The sequence below is a fragment of the Oxyura jamaicensis genome, chromosome 1 (genome assembly GCF_011077185.1).
Source record: "Oxyura jamaicensis isolate SHBP4307 breed ruddy duck chromosome 1, BPBGC_Ojam_1.0, whole genome shotgun sequence".
Classification (NCBI taxonomy): domain Eukaryota; kingdom Metazoa; phylum Chordata; class Aves; order Anseriformes; family Anatidae; genus Oxyura; species Oxyura jamaicensis.
This window is the reverse complement of record NC_048893.1, coordinates 11,420,698-11,438,601: the sequence shown is the minus strand read 5'-3', so window position 1 is coordinate 11,438,601 and position 17,904 is coordinate 11,420,698. Positions and strand designations below refer to the sequence as shown.

General features: G+C 35.2%; 1 protein-coding gene across 15 annotated transcripts in view; it reads right to left on the bottom strand.

The window, feature by feature from the left end:
• Positions 1 to 17,904, bottom strand: part of MAGI2 (membrane associated guanylate kinase, WW and PDZ domain containing 2) — a 775,806-nt gene that overhangs the window by 543,374 nt on the left and 214,528 nt on the right. For 13 of the 15 annotated variants that reach the window (XM_035346387.1, XM_035346542.1, XM_035346777.1 and 10 more), the window contains exon 2: positions 6,421 to 6,537. In XM_035346387.1, coding sequence (XP_035202278.1) covers positions 6,421 to 6,537 — 117 coding nt within the window. Of the gene's footprint in view, positions 1 to 6,420; positions 6,538 to 7,949; positions 8,019 to 11,674; positions 11,681 to 17,904 lie in introns of those variants that run through there. The other 2 variants (XM_035347565.1, XM_035347409.1) reach the window with 2 other exon arrangements.

Sequence of the window (17,904 nt, the reverse complement as noted above, 5' to 3'; positions counted from 1 at the left end):
AGTAGTGGAAAAGAAAGGAAGGTCCATGGGGTTTAACCAATGCTCCATCTTGTGGAAGTCAATTCAGGCATTGTCTGTGCTGTGAGTGTATCTGTCTACTGTTCTTTGCCTCCTCTATTTAGGCTGTCAGTTATTTGAAGCAGTGACCTCTTCATATTAATCTGATACCAGTGGCTGTGCTACATATAGCACAGTGAGGCACTCGTCTCATTTAATTACCTGATTTGGTTTAATTCTGCTTGAGATACAAAAATGGCTGAATATGCCAATGATTCTGCTTTAAATACACCTTGGCGGTGTGTTCTGGTAAGATTCACAACAACAAGAATGTTTCCCTAGAGCTCTGCAATGCTCTATTCTGAGCCATCAAAGTCAAGACTAAGCAATAGCTAACACTTGTCTGAAAGAATAAAGTAGTCATTAAAGTTAGGTACTGTTATTTCCAGTCATGTGGGCATTTCTTGTCAGTCTGGTGTGCTAAGCACAGGTTATTTTATCCTAAGAATAGATCCACATGACGTCAAAGTAGCAGATCTTTGAACAGATGATATCTGGACTTCTTCGTCTTATTATTTTTTTTTAATGTTTAGACCAAAGCTGTGCACTGAATTTCCACTCTTGAAAGATACTTTTGATAGTGAACTAACTTACAATGAAATACATGAAACCCCCAGCAAGTCTGTTTCACACATTCCCTTTGTTCTTGGCTATATACTTTTTAGAAGACAAAGTATTTTAAAAATGAAATTTGAAAGATCAATATAGATTAGTCAAATATAGCTCACACCCTTATTTAGAGCAGCAGAACTACAAACACAGCTCCTGAGTTGTGTGTTCCCTCACCCAATAGGTGTTTGTTGCCCAATTCACTTATCTTACTCTTTCGTCTGCTCTGAAATCAGAAAATTCAGATGAAAACCCTGGTATTTAATTGGGATTTCCTTCAATATTTACCCATTATTGTTCGCTCCTTTCTATAGTAACTCATATAAAATCAAAAAGTATTAGAAGTAATTCAAATTAATGTTCTATGATAACAACTATGAGGTCCAGTGCCAGAGAAGAGGGGCAGGGGAGAAAAGCTTCGGCATACTGTAGTACATACAAACCCAGAGGTTCCTTACTTCTTTGGATTTCTACCCATGAAGAAGACTATAATTGACTACAGCCTCCTAATGCAATGAACCTCTCTGCCAGAGGGGAAAACACTGATTGTTGTGGAGAAGAATCTTTCTCAAAGGTTGAAAGTGTGGAGTGAATTCCCCTGAGGCTGTGTCCTTACCACCCTGCAGCACTTTCTGTTCCAAGGAGAAACAAATTTTATTAGCTTCAATATCTCTAAAAAAAAAAAAAAAAAAAAAAAAACTAATGGCACTACCTTTCCCGTAACTACCTTTCCCATATATGACAAACAAAAGCACGTCCAGCCAAAACAAAAAATTTCACTGCATACACTTTATCTTCTGGGAGGAGGACTAGACAATAAACAGAAGAGCTTCGTAACGTATAACATTTAAACAGTACACAGACAATACTTCAACATGCAGGTTAAATGTATTTATACAAAGACTAGATTACATTAGAATAGAATAGAACAAAATAATGTTTGAAAATGTGGCTCTTATTTAAAGTCATTCACAATGTAATATAACAATGACCTAAGAATCTAATTATATACAGTAGATAAATAAAAATAAGAAATCACAGGAGAAAGGATGGATATTATTAAGTGTTCAGAGATTCCAAATTTGCAGTTCAGTGAGTTGCCCATATTCACCTAACAGAGAGCAATCATAATGCTAATAGGCAGACTAAGCAAAGGGAAGAATTATTATCACTATTTCGTATGTGGAGAACTGTAGCACATAATGACTATATTTCTTGCCCATGGTCACTCACATACAGAATGTGGCTGAGTCACAAATTGAACCTTTATTCCTACGTAGCTGACATTTTTTAAAAATAATCCATCCTTCCTACAAGACTTCTGTGCTAATAGTAATACTGTTATCCAGTGCAATAAGCCAGCACCGTACACCAAGTTCTCTCAAATTTTCATCACTGTTGCTTTTCTAAATGCCCTTTCTTTTTTTTTTTTAAATTTCACATTATCGCTTCTGAAACATGGCCCAACTTCTGGGCTGCAACCTCCACTGGTGTAAATCAGTGCAGTGGGATAGAGTATTTCATTTGAGCAACTCCAATTACTACTGTTGTTCTGATGTTATATCCCAGAGGATATATCAGTGGTAATCTCTCCAAATTAATAGATGATTTTTTACTTCTATGAATCAGCTTGTCATTGTTTGAATTTTAACAGTGCTGTTTAATCAGAATGTCTTCCACTATCATTTCATGTTCCCTGTCTGGGAGGGAAGCATACAGACTATTTTCAACCACAGCTCCGCTAATTTGCAAGCTCTTAAGAAAGCAAAATTTGCAATTTCTTGGAAGGACATATCAAAGGAGACAGGAATGACCATATGACGGTCACTACCAAAACTGCTTTCCTGTCACATATTATCCTCAAAGTTTCATTTTTGTTATGACATGAATTTTGAGTCTTCTTCCTTCAGTAAGACTGGAAAGGTGCTTGCTGACATAACAACTGCAGTTTAATTACAGTAATACCATGCATAAGGTTCAGCATGACTAAATTGTTGTCTGCCTGTAACACTCACAGTCTAAGATGCATTTTGCGGCCTTTCTCTTGGTGAAATTTGGACAGAAATTCAAATATTGCTTGCTTGTATTTAAAAACTACCACATCTTACCATGAAAATTTTTCTGTATTATAGTACAGCTCAGTGGTCAATGCTCCTAAAAAACTTATGAATAAATTTAGGGTATGAAACCCATACAACTGAAAGGGAAAAAGAAAATGCACGAAGCAAACTTCAATCAGGTTTTTTCGGATATAGAGAGCTGTGAACTCTTCTTTCTCCTAGAACTGCCTTTTATTTTCTTCTGCTTTCTTCTGAGATCCTCAGCATACTTCTCATCTGTATTTTTGGTTTCTCAACACCAGAAGTCCAATCCTCCTGCTTGAATTAAAACAAGTGCTGTACCTTGACAGAAGACCACTGTCTGTTTTGTAAAGAGTGCATATTTCCTTGTATATTATTTGTCATACTGTATCTTTAAAAAAAGTTTCAGTTTCTTGACCTTATTGCTTTTCTAACTCAGCTTCAAATTAATGGAACTTTTTCTTCATTTTCTTTTTTATGTATCAGTTTCATTACTGCTGTCACACAGCTCTGGGGACAGAGCTAGTTAACGGCTGCATCTCAACTGCTGCAAATACAATCGTACATTCTGCCCTGGGATATATGTGTTGACAATGCAGTGAAAATCAATTTCATATGGCACTGTGAACTGCAGCCACTTATGGAAGGCAGTATTTGACTCTTAGGATTACATGGTCATTTCTAATTTTGTAGAAAGCAGCACCACAATACTAAAAATAGAGAAATGCAAGGAACACAAAACCAAGCAGTTCATCCCATCCACAGTGGCCAGTTCCAGAGGGCAGAGTTGATTATTCTCATATCTTGCATTCCTTGCCAATCCACCCTTTGATGCACACAGGGTAAAATATAATTTAAAATTCAAATTCTTGTCTCGTAAATACCATTTTACCTGATCTAACTACATGTGGCTTATCTTGATTTAAAACAGGTATGGATTTGGTTCTCTGCTTCCTAGTTTCACAGAAAACACTTATTCATTTTATGTAAGTGAAAGATGTCTTAGTCTGACCTGTAAAGCCTATGGCTGAGCAATCAGTGGTCATGTCCACTGCATTGCTAGGGCCAGTGCTGTCAATCTTAACAAAAAGCAAAGAACAGTAAAAACTTAAGGTCAAGGACTCTCTTATAAACATTCTTCTGGTTTCACTGGCAGTTATACCTCAATAACTGAGGAAAGATTGTGGGTGTGTTTTTAAAGTGAAAAGGTTGTCACCTATTTTTTCAGATTTGTTCTGTTTATGTTACAACCTTGTCGTTGGAAATAAAGGCTGCATTATCTGCAGTTGGCTCTCTATATTTTTCTGCACAAGAATTTGACCAACTGCATACTGCTTTTTCTGTGTCAACATTTGATGAAAGATTTGTAATGAGCATGTGGTTAGACTCCTCATTATTCAGTGAACTTGTGGGCAATGTTATAGTCAGTTCAATATTACTGCTGCTTACTAGAGAAATCTTCTCCCTACCAGTTCTTAAGTACAGTGTTCAGAACCATTTCTCTCCAATTATATAGAGAGCTTCCAGAAAAAAGGACTGCCAAAAAACAAAGACTGCCCAACGGACAAAATTTTGAATATCAGCACGCTTGAAAAGTAAGTTCATAATTCAAAAAATAGTTAATTTATATGGGAAAAAAAAAAAAAAAAAAAAAAGTTTTGATCATTTTCCCTCTGAAACAGGAATGTTGGAGACAGAATAAAATTGCATTAAAAAAAAAGGATTCTTCTCAATTATGATGAAAGGGAAATCTGGGTTACAATCTGTGTGAGGGTGTCCTTTTCACCGACTTGATTATGGAAGCTGCTTTAGCAAACCCTGTCTTCTTTTGTTAATTTATTTTTCTCAGAATACAGCCATTTTTATAGGCTTTTTAAGAATTTTTTTTTTTAAAAAGTCATTTGTTCTTGGGCACTATTTATTCTTTCACTCCTATCAAAAAGATTCTTCCACTCCATCCAAGAACATATCTGTTTACCTCATGATTCAGAAGCTGTCATCCATGTCACTCTAAAATTTTTGAAAATCTGGTTCTTTCTTAAAACTGCTCAAAATGTAATAATTTTTGAAAATCTGGTTCTTTCTTAAAACTGCTCAAAATGTAATATGATAATGACTCAAGAATCTAGCCATATATGATGACACAGAAGACGCATAAATCACAGCAGAAAGGAGAGGTAGTCTTGAGTGTTCATAGGTTTCAAATTGTGGTCTTTGTGGTTGCAGTGCTCCTGTTTGAATGATAAATTTGTTCCTGCTGGTACTGTATTTCACTTGAATAATGAGAAGATTTTATTATTGTCTTGATTAAGATAAACAAATAAACAAATAACAGAGTTTTCATGCCCTACTGCCCATACACAGTATCTGTTACTCATGTGCAATATTTGTAATATTATTGTTTTTTCCTTTGTTTAAACCTGGATCTCCAGCATTAAGAAGTGTGTGGTGGGACTACAGTAAGTATACTCTTATGCTAATGGACACCCAGGCATCTTAAGAAGAGAGATTTAATCTCAAAACGTCTTTGTACTTGCCTCTGCATTTCAGGTCTGATGTTTCTTAGCACCTTCAGACAAACCTAATTCAGCACAAATGTCACAGAGATAGAGTGTTTTTGATTTTCTGTGTACAGGTAATCTACAGGTAATCATTCTTTATTTTTTTTGTCCACGTTCCTTTCTAATAAGGGATGAATGGAACCCCTCAAATTAAGACATTGTATTTATCTCTCTCTCTTTTTTTTTTTTTTTTTTTTTGTACTTTAAAGCTCCATTCTCTAATGTAATGAAAGAATGTAGCATTCAAAAGTATGTTGTGAAGTTGCCTACAGATTCAAAGGCACTCGTTTTCTTTGCCAGAAAACGTCTGCTTTCAAGAGAAGCACCATTTTTATTTTATTTAATTTTATTTTTGTCTACTGAGCAACTGTTTTATGAGGGAAGAATATCAGAACTTCATTCCATCACAAATGATATATCATCTGTCCACCAAGCAGATCTGTTCTGAAAGGCATGGCTCTGATGGCCTCACGTGGCTTATATTACCCTGCTTAATTTCATGTCTATGGCAGAAGTAGGTGAAAACTTTCAATAGCTATAAAATGATACTAGAAGTTTCAGAACATTTTTAGATACAATTCACTCACACAACAGAACTAACACATATGCACATTCTGAACTTTCATGTCCATGCCTGCTGCACTTAAACTGCAATGTTTCCTACTTTACATGTTTCTTCTGTTGCCTTTTTGCATTCTAAACGCCACAGTACTATTCAGTAAAGTATTATGGTGAAATACGATGCAGATCAAACTCTCTCTGTTGGACATCAATTTAACCAGCCCAGAAAAGTGCCTTTTTTTTTTTTTTTCTTTTCTTTAAATTTGTGCTTTCTAAAACTGCAGAAGAAAAAGATTATTATTCTAAAGCCACAGTTTATGAGAGCTCCAACTTTGAAAACACCATGCAGTTTCAGAAATTAATTCAGAATTAGACTGTTCATTTCCACAGCAATAGCATGGAAGACATAAACCAAGCCATTAATCTATTTACAGGGAGACTGCTTCATCTACGGTCCACCTCTCAGCACTTTGCAAATGGCCTCAGCAGCATTAATTCAGACAATCTGTTGCCACTAAGAAAACACACTTGTTCATCTCTACCATACTCACATGGCACTGTGCGGAGGTAGAGATTGTCTCTTATGATCTGCTGGAGCTCATGGTCCACCGAACCTTTCTGGAACCGTAAATTGAGGTAGTGACGAAGATCCTTATCAACAATGCCTCCTGTCAAGGAAAAGAAAAATGAAAAGATGATTTAAAAGTATATTGCTTTGAAAGAACCAATGAATCACTTGTAAAGTCTCGGTGTCTCATTTTCCTTCATGTTTCTGTCAAGGCAGATGACAGAAGCACAAAGTTCTCTAGTTAAGACATGTAATTGGTATATTATTTAGTATTTATTATTGTAAAGGTTAAAAACAGCTAATGATAATTGGCTAAATGTGTACAGTTCAGAAAATACATGAGGTATCATTTTTTTCCTGCACAAATTGGTAACATTATTATTATGTAGAGACATGCACATATGTCTATATTAGGTATTATGTTCCCTGTTACCATGGACCAATTTTCTACCCATTTAGTAAACCAAAAAATGTTGTTTAAAATGTCTCTGCAGTGTTCAGTGTTTTCAGTACAAGTCGAACCAGAATAAAATGCAGTTAAACTAGGTATTCTCTGTAATTAATGACCATACAAATATGATAAAATCTTTTGTGTTATTTATTTATAATAGTACTCACATATGAAAAAGACACCATAGCAAACAAGGGTACATATTTTATTTCTACCACTGAAAAGAGTCATTAGTAATATAACATCTTAGGATAGCACTACAAAGAAATGTGGAAAAAATAATTGAGTTTACAACCCAGTATTTGCCGTTTTTACCATAACTTCAGAAAAAAAAAAAAAAAACTTAAAGTATTATTTAGCTACTGACTGGTGTATCTCGGTCCACTATTACATGTATATATATATGTATATATATATATACATAATCTAACAAGATTAATAAATATTTCCTGGTATATTTACTCTCCATTTCTTTTAACCTGGAGTATGGATCATATTTATAATTACGGGAAAAAGTCTATAAATAACTGCATTTCTTCCTTCTCTGAAATATTGACATAAGAAAAGTATGGGAAATCATTACAACACTGAATTCTGACACATATTGCCAAGATGAGAAATTGCAGTCAGATTTCTCTCTAACTTGTTGCTTCATAAATTCAAACATAAAGTACTGTTTTAAATGGCATTTGTCTTATTGGCAAAAATTTGTCTTAATGGCAAAAAAGTCTTATTGACTTGGACTCTCTAAAGATTTTCTTGTAAAAAAGAACAAATAATATTCCCACCAAATTATTTGAAAGTCACTGCAGAGCACAAATGGTTATAAATTAAAATATATTTCTCCTTGCAGCTATTCCTATTTATCTCTCAATTACAAGTCCATAATCTTATTATTGTTGCTCCTTGTCAATAACTTCAAAACCTTTTGTACCAGGTTTATAAAAAGCTTATAAATAATTTCCATCATCCTTAGCTCAAGGCAAAAAACAGCAGACTTTCATGATAAATAAATAAATAAATAAATAAATCCCACACTGATAACAGACACAAAGAAATACCTGGGTGCCCAGTTCCCAGATGGTGGGAACCTCCATACAGATTTCTGTTGTTCCAGGATCCAGGTTGAGCCACTTAGTCCACTACTTTGGTACCCCTAACCCTTTTTCTTGCAATGATCTGTGTTTGCAGACCAGACCATCCTTACTCCTGCTATTTTTTTTTTTTTAACAAGATTTCAGTGGAGGTGAAGGCTAGAGGAGGCTGCAGAAATGCATACTGCTCCTGGTTGGATTTTGCTGTCCTTTCTGATCGGCTGCAGAGAGTAAAGGTCCTGCAGCTCTTGCTCTTCTTGCTCTAATATACAGAACATGCCCAGTGATGCAGATGCTTTCTGGCAGCCTGAGAAAATGCCAGCTCAAGAACAACAGCTGTAGCCTGCCCGCTGACATAAACCTGAATCATTCCACTTATGGCATAAGTAAGTTTAGGAGTCTACACAGATTTCTGACCCTCTAAGTGATTTTTTATTTTGTTTCAAACACAGCCATTTACTTCACTGTGTGTTAACGCACTAAAACCTCCTAAGCATTTCATAAAGAGTCCCGGAAATTTTTGCCTAAATGCTTATTCCAATCTGGATTATAAAAACATATATTTACAAGAGCCTTGTTTTGGTTACACACACATTAAAATGCAAAAGTTTGTAAAGACTTGAACATCATGCAGGAGAGGAAAAACAATCAATCAAACAAACAAAAACATTGCCAGCTTCTTAGCAGAAGTGGAACATCTGCAATCATTCTCATTATCTGAGTATATACCCTAACAGGAGCAAAGTCTATTTTGAAGAGCAGTCAGATTAACTACGGACAGCACATGTACTATTGACAAATTTCCATCTTTAAAACTCATTGTTTTCTCACCTAATTGACATTTTTCAGTTCTTTGGGCATAAGCTACCCTTTTGTTGAATCTGGTATAACAATGAATTTTAAATCTTAGAAAGTATGAAAAATAAAATGGCTCCAGAGTCCTGAACAGCAGATGCAATATTTTTAATTCATTCCCCCAGTTGTCACTCTTATGCTTTTCTTCCCTAAAAACCTTTGTTGCTTTACCAGATGCTTGTCAAAAGCATACCTGATTTGACTCCAGATGTGCTTTCCAGATATTTATAATGCTGGACAGGAACTTTTGAGCAGCCTGATCCTTTTAAAGTACAAACAGAAGAAAATGTAACGTCTGTAGTTTGGAGCCCTAAGAAACTATAGTGATTCACAAGAATGTAAAACAGCCTTGATTTAACAGCACTGAACTAGATCTCATGTTACAGAATAGAGAAATCAAAAATAACATGACAGGAGGAGGAAAAATAATAGGACTATGTCCTTCAAAAGGTTGAAACAACAGATTGAAAATCATATTAGTTGGTTCACTTTCATGGGAAAAATGAAATTTAGTGACATTATCAATAAGTTTGAAGAAAGAGAAGCAGTCAGAAAACATCAGTTACTGTTTTTACAGAAAGTAACACCACTCCACTATTTAGTGGTGCAATCCATTTGCAATCCATTTAGACAAGCGTGAGGTACCCAGCAAAATTCAACTTTCTCTTTTTTCAATTTTCTCTTTTCACAGTACATTTAAAACCACTGAGATGTTGAAAAAAATCCAGACATGAACCTAAGCCTGTGGTTTTCTGTTATTCCCTGTGGTCCACAGTGGAGTACCTTAGAGAGTTGCTCAGAGGCTGCCGGTGCCCATAGTGTCGTACCACCAGCCCCAAGACAGCTCAAAAACAGCTCACAAAAAAGAGCTCAGAAACAAGGAGTTTATGAAGGCTGCATCCTGTTTACTGTGTGTGACAGTGAAAGGAAGAGCCATTGTATGTCAGCGGTATTACACAGCACAAGCTTCAAAAACCCAATCCAGAGACCATAATTAAAAATGTTCTTTGGCTGCTGCCACAGGAGGAGGCTGATAACTGCGCAACAAGCATTCACCAGCTTGCAGCCATGCGGGGTGGTTTTTTTTTTCTTTTTCCTGGCTTGAGGCTTCAGTTTCATTCACTCCAATGAATCCCATTGCTTTGCTAGCTGGGAAATATAGGATGTGAATTAAATACTTCCATAATGATCTCTTTCATAATGTATGTTTTAGGTGCAGATACCAATCATGACGGCAAACTCATAAACAAGAATGAATTTGACTCCACAGATTATAAAAGTAGATACCACTTGGTTGAACTAAAAAATGCTCTGTTTGCATATTTTACTCATGAATTTAATGAGTAAAGTATATCTTTTTATAGTTTTAATATATTAAGGTCAAGTTTCCTTCCTTTCTCAAAATTTAGCAGCAAAGCCCAATTGAAAAATAAATATAATAAAGAACATGCATACAAAATGATATTGAACAGTTTGCAGCTCATTAAAAGATTCAAAACTGAAGAAGGTAATTGACATTTCTGAGAAAATGACAGAGATAAATGTAAGGAAGGCTATAATTTTCTCTAGCCCTAAATATTGCAGGGAATTTGTTTTGTTTAGTTTTGTTTGTAACTTTCCATTTGGTATACCACAGATGCTTTAGACGGAGTATACTCTTGTATTTTATTTTTCAGTGACAGACTACTTGCAAAACATGAACATCCCTCTTGTTGTTCCCACAATGTCATCTCTAAATATTTTATTCCTTATACTTAACACAATTTTTATGGTTATAACTTCTCAACAATATTTACCTATTACTGTTTTCTCATCTTTCATCTCTTCTCATAACATTTTAGTGAAGTGAATTCCCAAAATTTTGTGTGCTCCATTGTTTTTTGTTTGTTTGTTTTTAAACAGTATATTCATTACATCTCAACCAAGAATAATTTGCCTTGAAAATATTCCAGCTTCCCTGGGTTCTATAAATACTTCTGGTTTGAAAAATCTATGAGTAAGCAAACCTCTCATATCTAGATTAGCAACTGTACATGACCTGCGTTTGAGAAAAATAAAGGAAATAACTTAGGGCAAGTACCTTGTAAAAATGGACAAACATATATTTTTTAATATAAACTACCACCCTTTTTCTATAGCCCTACTTGCATGAATCCATGCCTCCCCTTGTTCTGACCTTAGAGCTCCCAATTCTGACCGTAAATATGGGATACCTATATTTGGCTAGGTCAAAATCTCAGGCTTAATAGGCTTTCACCAGTTTGAGCAAGACTAACTGACTCAAATAACCCCCAAATTCAGGTGTAATCTGGAACTTTAGATTACTAGTGTGATGTACCTCCCTGGACATCTGACGATTTTTTTCTTTACCTCTTCAGTAAAAGACATATTTTGGTGCATGTCAGACTAACTTCAATTTATTTCAAAGATGATCCAACTGACCTTTCAATCATTGACCCAAATTACTATTATTAGCCCAAATGACTTCTTTATTCATTAGCCTAAAGGACTTTGTTTAAAAAGGAATATCTAGTTTATTTGTTCATTTCCCTACTGATGAGATAAAAAAGTCTTTTGTCCATGGCAGTGGTTGCAAGAAGTATTTTTTGTGACCCTGTCACGGCTCTATAAAGAAAATCAAGACCATCATGAATAAAAAGCTGAATAAATGGTTTAATTGCTCATTTCTGAATATTTTTTTGGAAATGGTCCAGTGAGAATTCAGAATACCTGAAATTACCATGTTCTTTCAGTCATCTCCATCAATTCAGTGACATCTTTCCCACATACCTAGAAAAGTTTCTATGGTATTTTCATTCTGGTATATGAGGCCTAACCTGGAGTGACCTATAATTCCTCCTCCAGTCCTTTTCTCCAGACCCAGTAAAACATTAGTTGTTTTAATTAAATGCAACAAAGCAAACTTGAGCAGTGGTATGGGACTGGCAGTACATAGCAGAGAGAAAGCCCGTGTCAGCCAGGACTCCAAAACATGACTGACTTCTCACTGCTAAAGTAATTGAAAAGATTTTAAACTTAAAAAAAAAAAAAAAAAAAAAAAACTGTCACATCTCCTCTCCTCTCAAAGCTTTTTCCCCAGATGGTCCCCTCAGGAGAAGAGTAATGTTCTCCTTTCCTGAGAGCTCCACCTCACCCATAACTGTGTGAACAAGAGATAAAATATGCTCACTAGACTTTTTTTCATTAGTTGAATGATATTTTGAAGCAATAAACCTCAAAAAAATATCCATAAGAAAGTATTAATTAAAGGAGAACTGATGATTAACACTGTTCATATGAATTGCTGCTGTTTGTACTACAAACATTTAAACAAATGTCCTACTGAGTACATGATCAATAAAGATGTCATGCATATAACATTTCAAAACTCATATGAAACATCTTTTTTTACTATTATTTTATTTTTTAACAGTAACAAAAAAAAATATCATTATGAATATTCCAAAGAAATAACAAAAACTCTGGATTGGATTTTGCAAGGATTGGTTATTAAAATGCAGCCTGCAGTTAAGCCTATTATTTAAAGGAAAATATTCTCAACAAACCTACCTAGTACTCAGAGGAGTATAAATATGAATTTTGGCACTTCACTTATCATTGTATATTCAACCCTATTAGTTACTTCTGGTTTCCAGGTGAAGTATATAATCTCTATAACAATATTCTGAAAACAGTACAACAACACTTTAGTAAATTACAAGAAGCATGTATTACATTCTAGTCATTAGCTGAAGATTGTACATTCTAATCTTTAAAGATTTTCTACTCCTACATTAAACTCTGTGGGTATTCTTTGAACTTCTTTCTGTCTTCCACTACTACCTTCAGCCAAGTCTACCATCAGACATCTTATGTGGCAAGTCTCAGAGCATCAGGGGTGAGCTATCACCACTGTGAAACATGTAGTAAGATAAAGTGGGACAAAGAAATAAGTGGAAATTTTAAAAGGAAAAATAGACTTATCAGGAAGAAAATTTTCTTTCACACTTGGAACTACACCAATAAATTCAATTTCATGATCCTTTACTGGAGATCTATGTAAATCTAAAGAGTAAAGACTTTGGAAAATAATAGATCATGGGGGGCTTTCTATATATCCTATATGAAGAAAGACATTGAGATTTAGTTTATTAATTGGGAAATGGCCTTCTCTTTTAATGGCCCATTATTTTGTAGCCTTTCCATTTCTCTTTATTGCATAGATATTACTGTTTTTTTGTTGTTGTTGTTATTGTTGTTGTTTTTTTGTTTTTTTTTTCTTATTGATCTTTTGTATCATATATCACATATATTTTGTGCTCCCCCTCCCCCGACAATTCCATCCTTAGATTCCACCCTTTATAGCCCCCTTCTAGCATTTCAAATTTAAGGATTTGATATCCTTCTAGGACAAATTGCATAGGGATGGTATAAAATGTAGACTGCATTAATAAAACAACAAAATCTAGCCAAACAATGAATAACTCTCTCCACAACAGGTCCCTTAGCACTTAGGTATGGATGCATGTCTATATACAAGTAGCAATTCCCTAATGTCTGTAGGAGATGTGCTCCTCCAGCTCTTCCTGGACTAAGAGACAAGCTGAGGTTTTAATACCCTCTGACCTAACTCGACTTTCTTCTTTGCTGAGGATGGAAGTATCGTCACTGCCAAAGGACAACCTGGGTTTGGTTCAATGCTCTCTAACACCCATCCTCAGGAAGGTGCTACTGGGGCAGTCTGAGTAAGGACTACATCAATGGGACACCCCACAGCAGCAACAGGTGAAGGCTAAGGGTAGAGTGACCCTTGGAATAATGTGAAAGTATACCATGTGTGGAATTATTTTCGTTGTTTTGTGGCTAACCTTAAGCCTATATTTGAAATATATGACTTGAACTGTAAATTTGCACCATGCCAGAAGCAAAAAAGTAGCCTGCAAAATACTGTGTCAGTGGGAGACTGTGTCAGCTGAGCCAAAGGCATCTGCATTTTGTACCTTCTCTCAGACTAGTGAGCTTCAGCTCTTATTAAATAGTAGATCTCCAGTCATGGCTACAGAAACAGGCTTCCATTGTTTAAAAACCAGTTGCAGTATATTTTAGAGTTTGTATAAAACATTGACTTTAACCTCAGAGAACTGCCATTTAAATAGTAAAACCATTTGGAAGCTCTGCTATGTAGAGGTACTTTGCAGTTCTTGACCGGAGTATCTGGGAAATACCATGACATAACTGGCTGGGAAAAAAAAAAATATATATATATATATATATATATATATAATTCATGCTACTGAGGGTACAGTTTGGACATTTTACTTTCAGAAGACTAATGTTTTTTCTTCCACATTCTCGTTACTAGGAGTATAAATAAAGTTTAAAAAAATGTTAGAATGCTGCTATTGTTTTTCTACAAAGGCTGTCTGGAAATGAACTGCCATTTACTCTGTTTTTGAAATTCACTAAAGCAACACTTCCTAATTATGGAACAGAGCTGTTTGTAGGTGCCTCCAGTATATCGTTGATTTGACTGATAACTTACACATAAACATTAATGATTGCTACTGAGATATTTAAAAGGCTGTAATTGTTCCTACAAGACTTACTACAAGGGAAATAATTACCTCTACAGATGTTTTTGACAAACACTACATTGTAAGAGATTATCCATTTACTTACAAAGTGAGAATGTCAAAAATGACACTGTCATCTTGTCAGAGCCCGGGATACATTTCTTGTCTTGAAATTTAAATACATATACAAAATTATTCAAATAGTCCCTACTTTCTACCCAGTAGTCAGAAGCTCCCAGTCATAGATATATTTTGATTTGGACAAAGGGTACCTCAACGGGGCTTGAATCTTGTTACAGCCACTGTTTGTTATGCAGCCTAACTCCCAAATACAGCTCCCAAAAAGTGATAGAAAGCTCTGAACTGACTGCAACAAGAAAAGTTGCAATAGGGAAATAAAGTGTCTTACAGATATTCTTCTAAAGACAAAACTTCTCTGAAAATTGATGGCACATAAAGGCGAAAACTCAGAACAAGCTTAACCAGAGATTAACTATAGCATACAAAAAACATTTGAATAGGACTAATAAGGTTTCTTTTGGCTTCAGAAAAAAAAAAATATATATATATATATATATATTGTTATTTGGGCTGGTGTACTGGGTCTGGCTGGGATGTTAACTTTCCCTGCAGCAGCCCATACAGTGCTGCGCTCTGCACTTGTAGCTAGAACAGCAGTGGTATCACACCAGTGTTGTGTCTGCTGCTGAGCAGTGCTGGCACAGCATCAGGACTCTCTCTGACCCTCCTAGGGGGTGGGCAAAAAGTGAGAAAGAAACATCACCAGGGCAGCTGACCTAAACCAACCAAAGGGATATTCCATACCATATGATGTCACACTCAGCAATAAAAGGTGGAAAAAGGAAGAAGAGGGGAGGGGTGGGCTCTCGTTGCGAAAACGTCTGTCCTCCTCCCAAACACCGGCTATGTGCGTTGAGGCCCTGCTTCAAGGACATGGTCAAGCATAGCTCATTTGTGGGAAGTAGAGAGTAATTTCTTTCCTCTGCACTTCCACATAGCCTTTACTTGTTTTGTGTTGTTATTCCCTTTCCCCCTTCCTCTTCCCCTTTCCCTTTTCTTCCCTTTAGTTGAATTGTTTAATTAATAATAATATTTCCTAAATTATATATATATATATATTTATTTTTTTTTCCCTCTTTAATTAAATCATCCTTATCTCAACCAGTGAGTTGTTCTTTCCTTTACTTCTTCCCCTCCTCATCTGAGGAGGGGGAGTGAGAGAGCGGTTGTGGTGTTCAACTGCCTAGCACGGTAAAACCACCACAGCTGGATATATTGCCAGGAAGCTGTTTTGAATTCTAGGAAAATCCACATTAGCCACAAATGCCCAATAGACAAGTTAATCAAAGGAAAAAGAAATAATAAAGATGCAAGAATTTTATTTTTTAATCAAACAAAACCAGAATATTAACTTAAATATGCATATATTTGGAAAACAAACAAAGAAACAAACAAACAAAAAAACATGCTTCTCCCTGCGTGCTGCTTACCGACATGCTTGTTAGAAAAATACGGTTACAAATTGACTTCTCTGGAAAAGCTCAAAGGCAGCATTAATCTCTGATATATAATAATGGTGATATGTGTGCTCATTCATTCTGGCTGGGTACAAATTATGCCTTATTGTGTAAGCTTAATTCTCAATGCTGTAAAGGCAAGTAAGCTAACAGAGAAACCCTGATGCCTCTCTTGGTGTCACCTGGCGGAGAAGCAACTCTAATGCTCAGAATACCTGCAGGAAGAGCATGTTCAGACACTTTTTCTCAGGAACCAACAACCTACACTTATGTCTACCCAAAGTCACTTCTGATATACAAATCCAGGGCCTCTACATTCCTCTCTGGGCTCCTTTCTGGGCTGCTTCCTCCTAAAAAAATGTGCTGAAAGCTACACAGATACATCATCGGTCTTACTGCATCAAGAATATCATAGAATCATATATTACTGGTTTCATTATTCAAGCAAAAGTAGAACAAGAATGTGTTCCAGAATTGTCTTAGTATAGAGAAATATTTTCCTGTTCTTGCTTTGTGACAGGTAAAACCATCTCCTTTCACAAGTAGACAGCTCTTCACCTTTAATGGAAAAGTTACTGTTCTGGTTAATATTACTCTTTTCTACGAATACAGCAGCAAGATGGCAGTTCATCTACTAGGGACATAAATGTTCTTTTTCTCTAGTACTCTTTTAGTTTTATCTTCTTTGTGTTCTCTGGTGGAACTTTAAGGTTTGACAATTATTTGAATAAAATATGAAAGACTGGATTGGAATAGTGGTGTAGTTTTACCAGACCTGAATTAAATGAAAGATACTCTACTTATATCATAGCTATATAATTTTAATTGCTTGAGATAGAGACTTATTTTCCTTATTTCTGGAAATAATATTGCCATATTAATAGGCTGTGAACTGTGTGCTGACATTTTTTAAAAGAGAAAGATTACTCTGGGTAAATCCCAGTAACACACAATTTATGAGGAAAGCAAGCTCACAGAGGTTATATTTGTATGAGTTCTAATAATAGTTAAAAAGTGTGATTTGTTAGTATCTGAATCATGGGTGCCCAGATTTTTAAAGTCTTTACAGCATCTCAGTCTGAACCCATTAATTTACTGAGAAAAATCACTATCATAATACATTATTTCCTGGTTTTCCAATAGCTTGTTGCATAAAAAGCAGAACACCATTTTGTAGACTTTTTACTTGTGATATTTATGAAGTGCAAACTCAATTTGCAATAGATAAACTGAGCTTTAAAAGCAGAGTTAAAAAAAATATTGCTAATCTCTGAAACTGAATTGCTTGTAAATATATATGTGTGTGTTATCAGATGTGTATCCTTCACCCAGAAATCTGTTTTCCTGAATCAAGTTTCATGGTGTTCATATCAAGAGTAATATCTAAAAAGATTATTATGGGAGGTGCTTTATAGCTATTTTTTTCAGTAATGAGAAATAAAGAAAACATAAAACATGTAAATAATCATGAGGCCGAGAAAGTGTCCTCATGCTTTATACACATGGAAGTGCTCAGAACAATTAACTGACATGGTCCCCTCTGTTTAATTTCTGTGTGATGCACATTTCAGCTTGAAATCCATAGCGATACCATCTTGAAATAACTAGACTGGACGTAGTATTTAGAGCAGCACTGTTAATCCCATTGAAAGTACAGTATAAATATTTCAAAGGCTATATATATTTAGGATTTTAATTTCTCATTGGCTTGTGAATTAGAGCCTTTAACCAAAATGCAGTTTTCTTTCTCTGCCTGGAATGTCCATTCCTCTAAGGCATTCAGGATGCTTAAATATTACATAATGGACTGTCAGGAAATATATATATATATATATATATAAATGGGAAATAGTATATAATTTCACTACAAAACTAATGTTAAAAAAAAAAAAAAAAAAAAAAGCTAGATATACCTATAAAAATCTATTACAAAATAAGCATCCACTTTTGAAAATG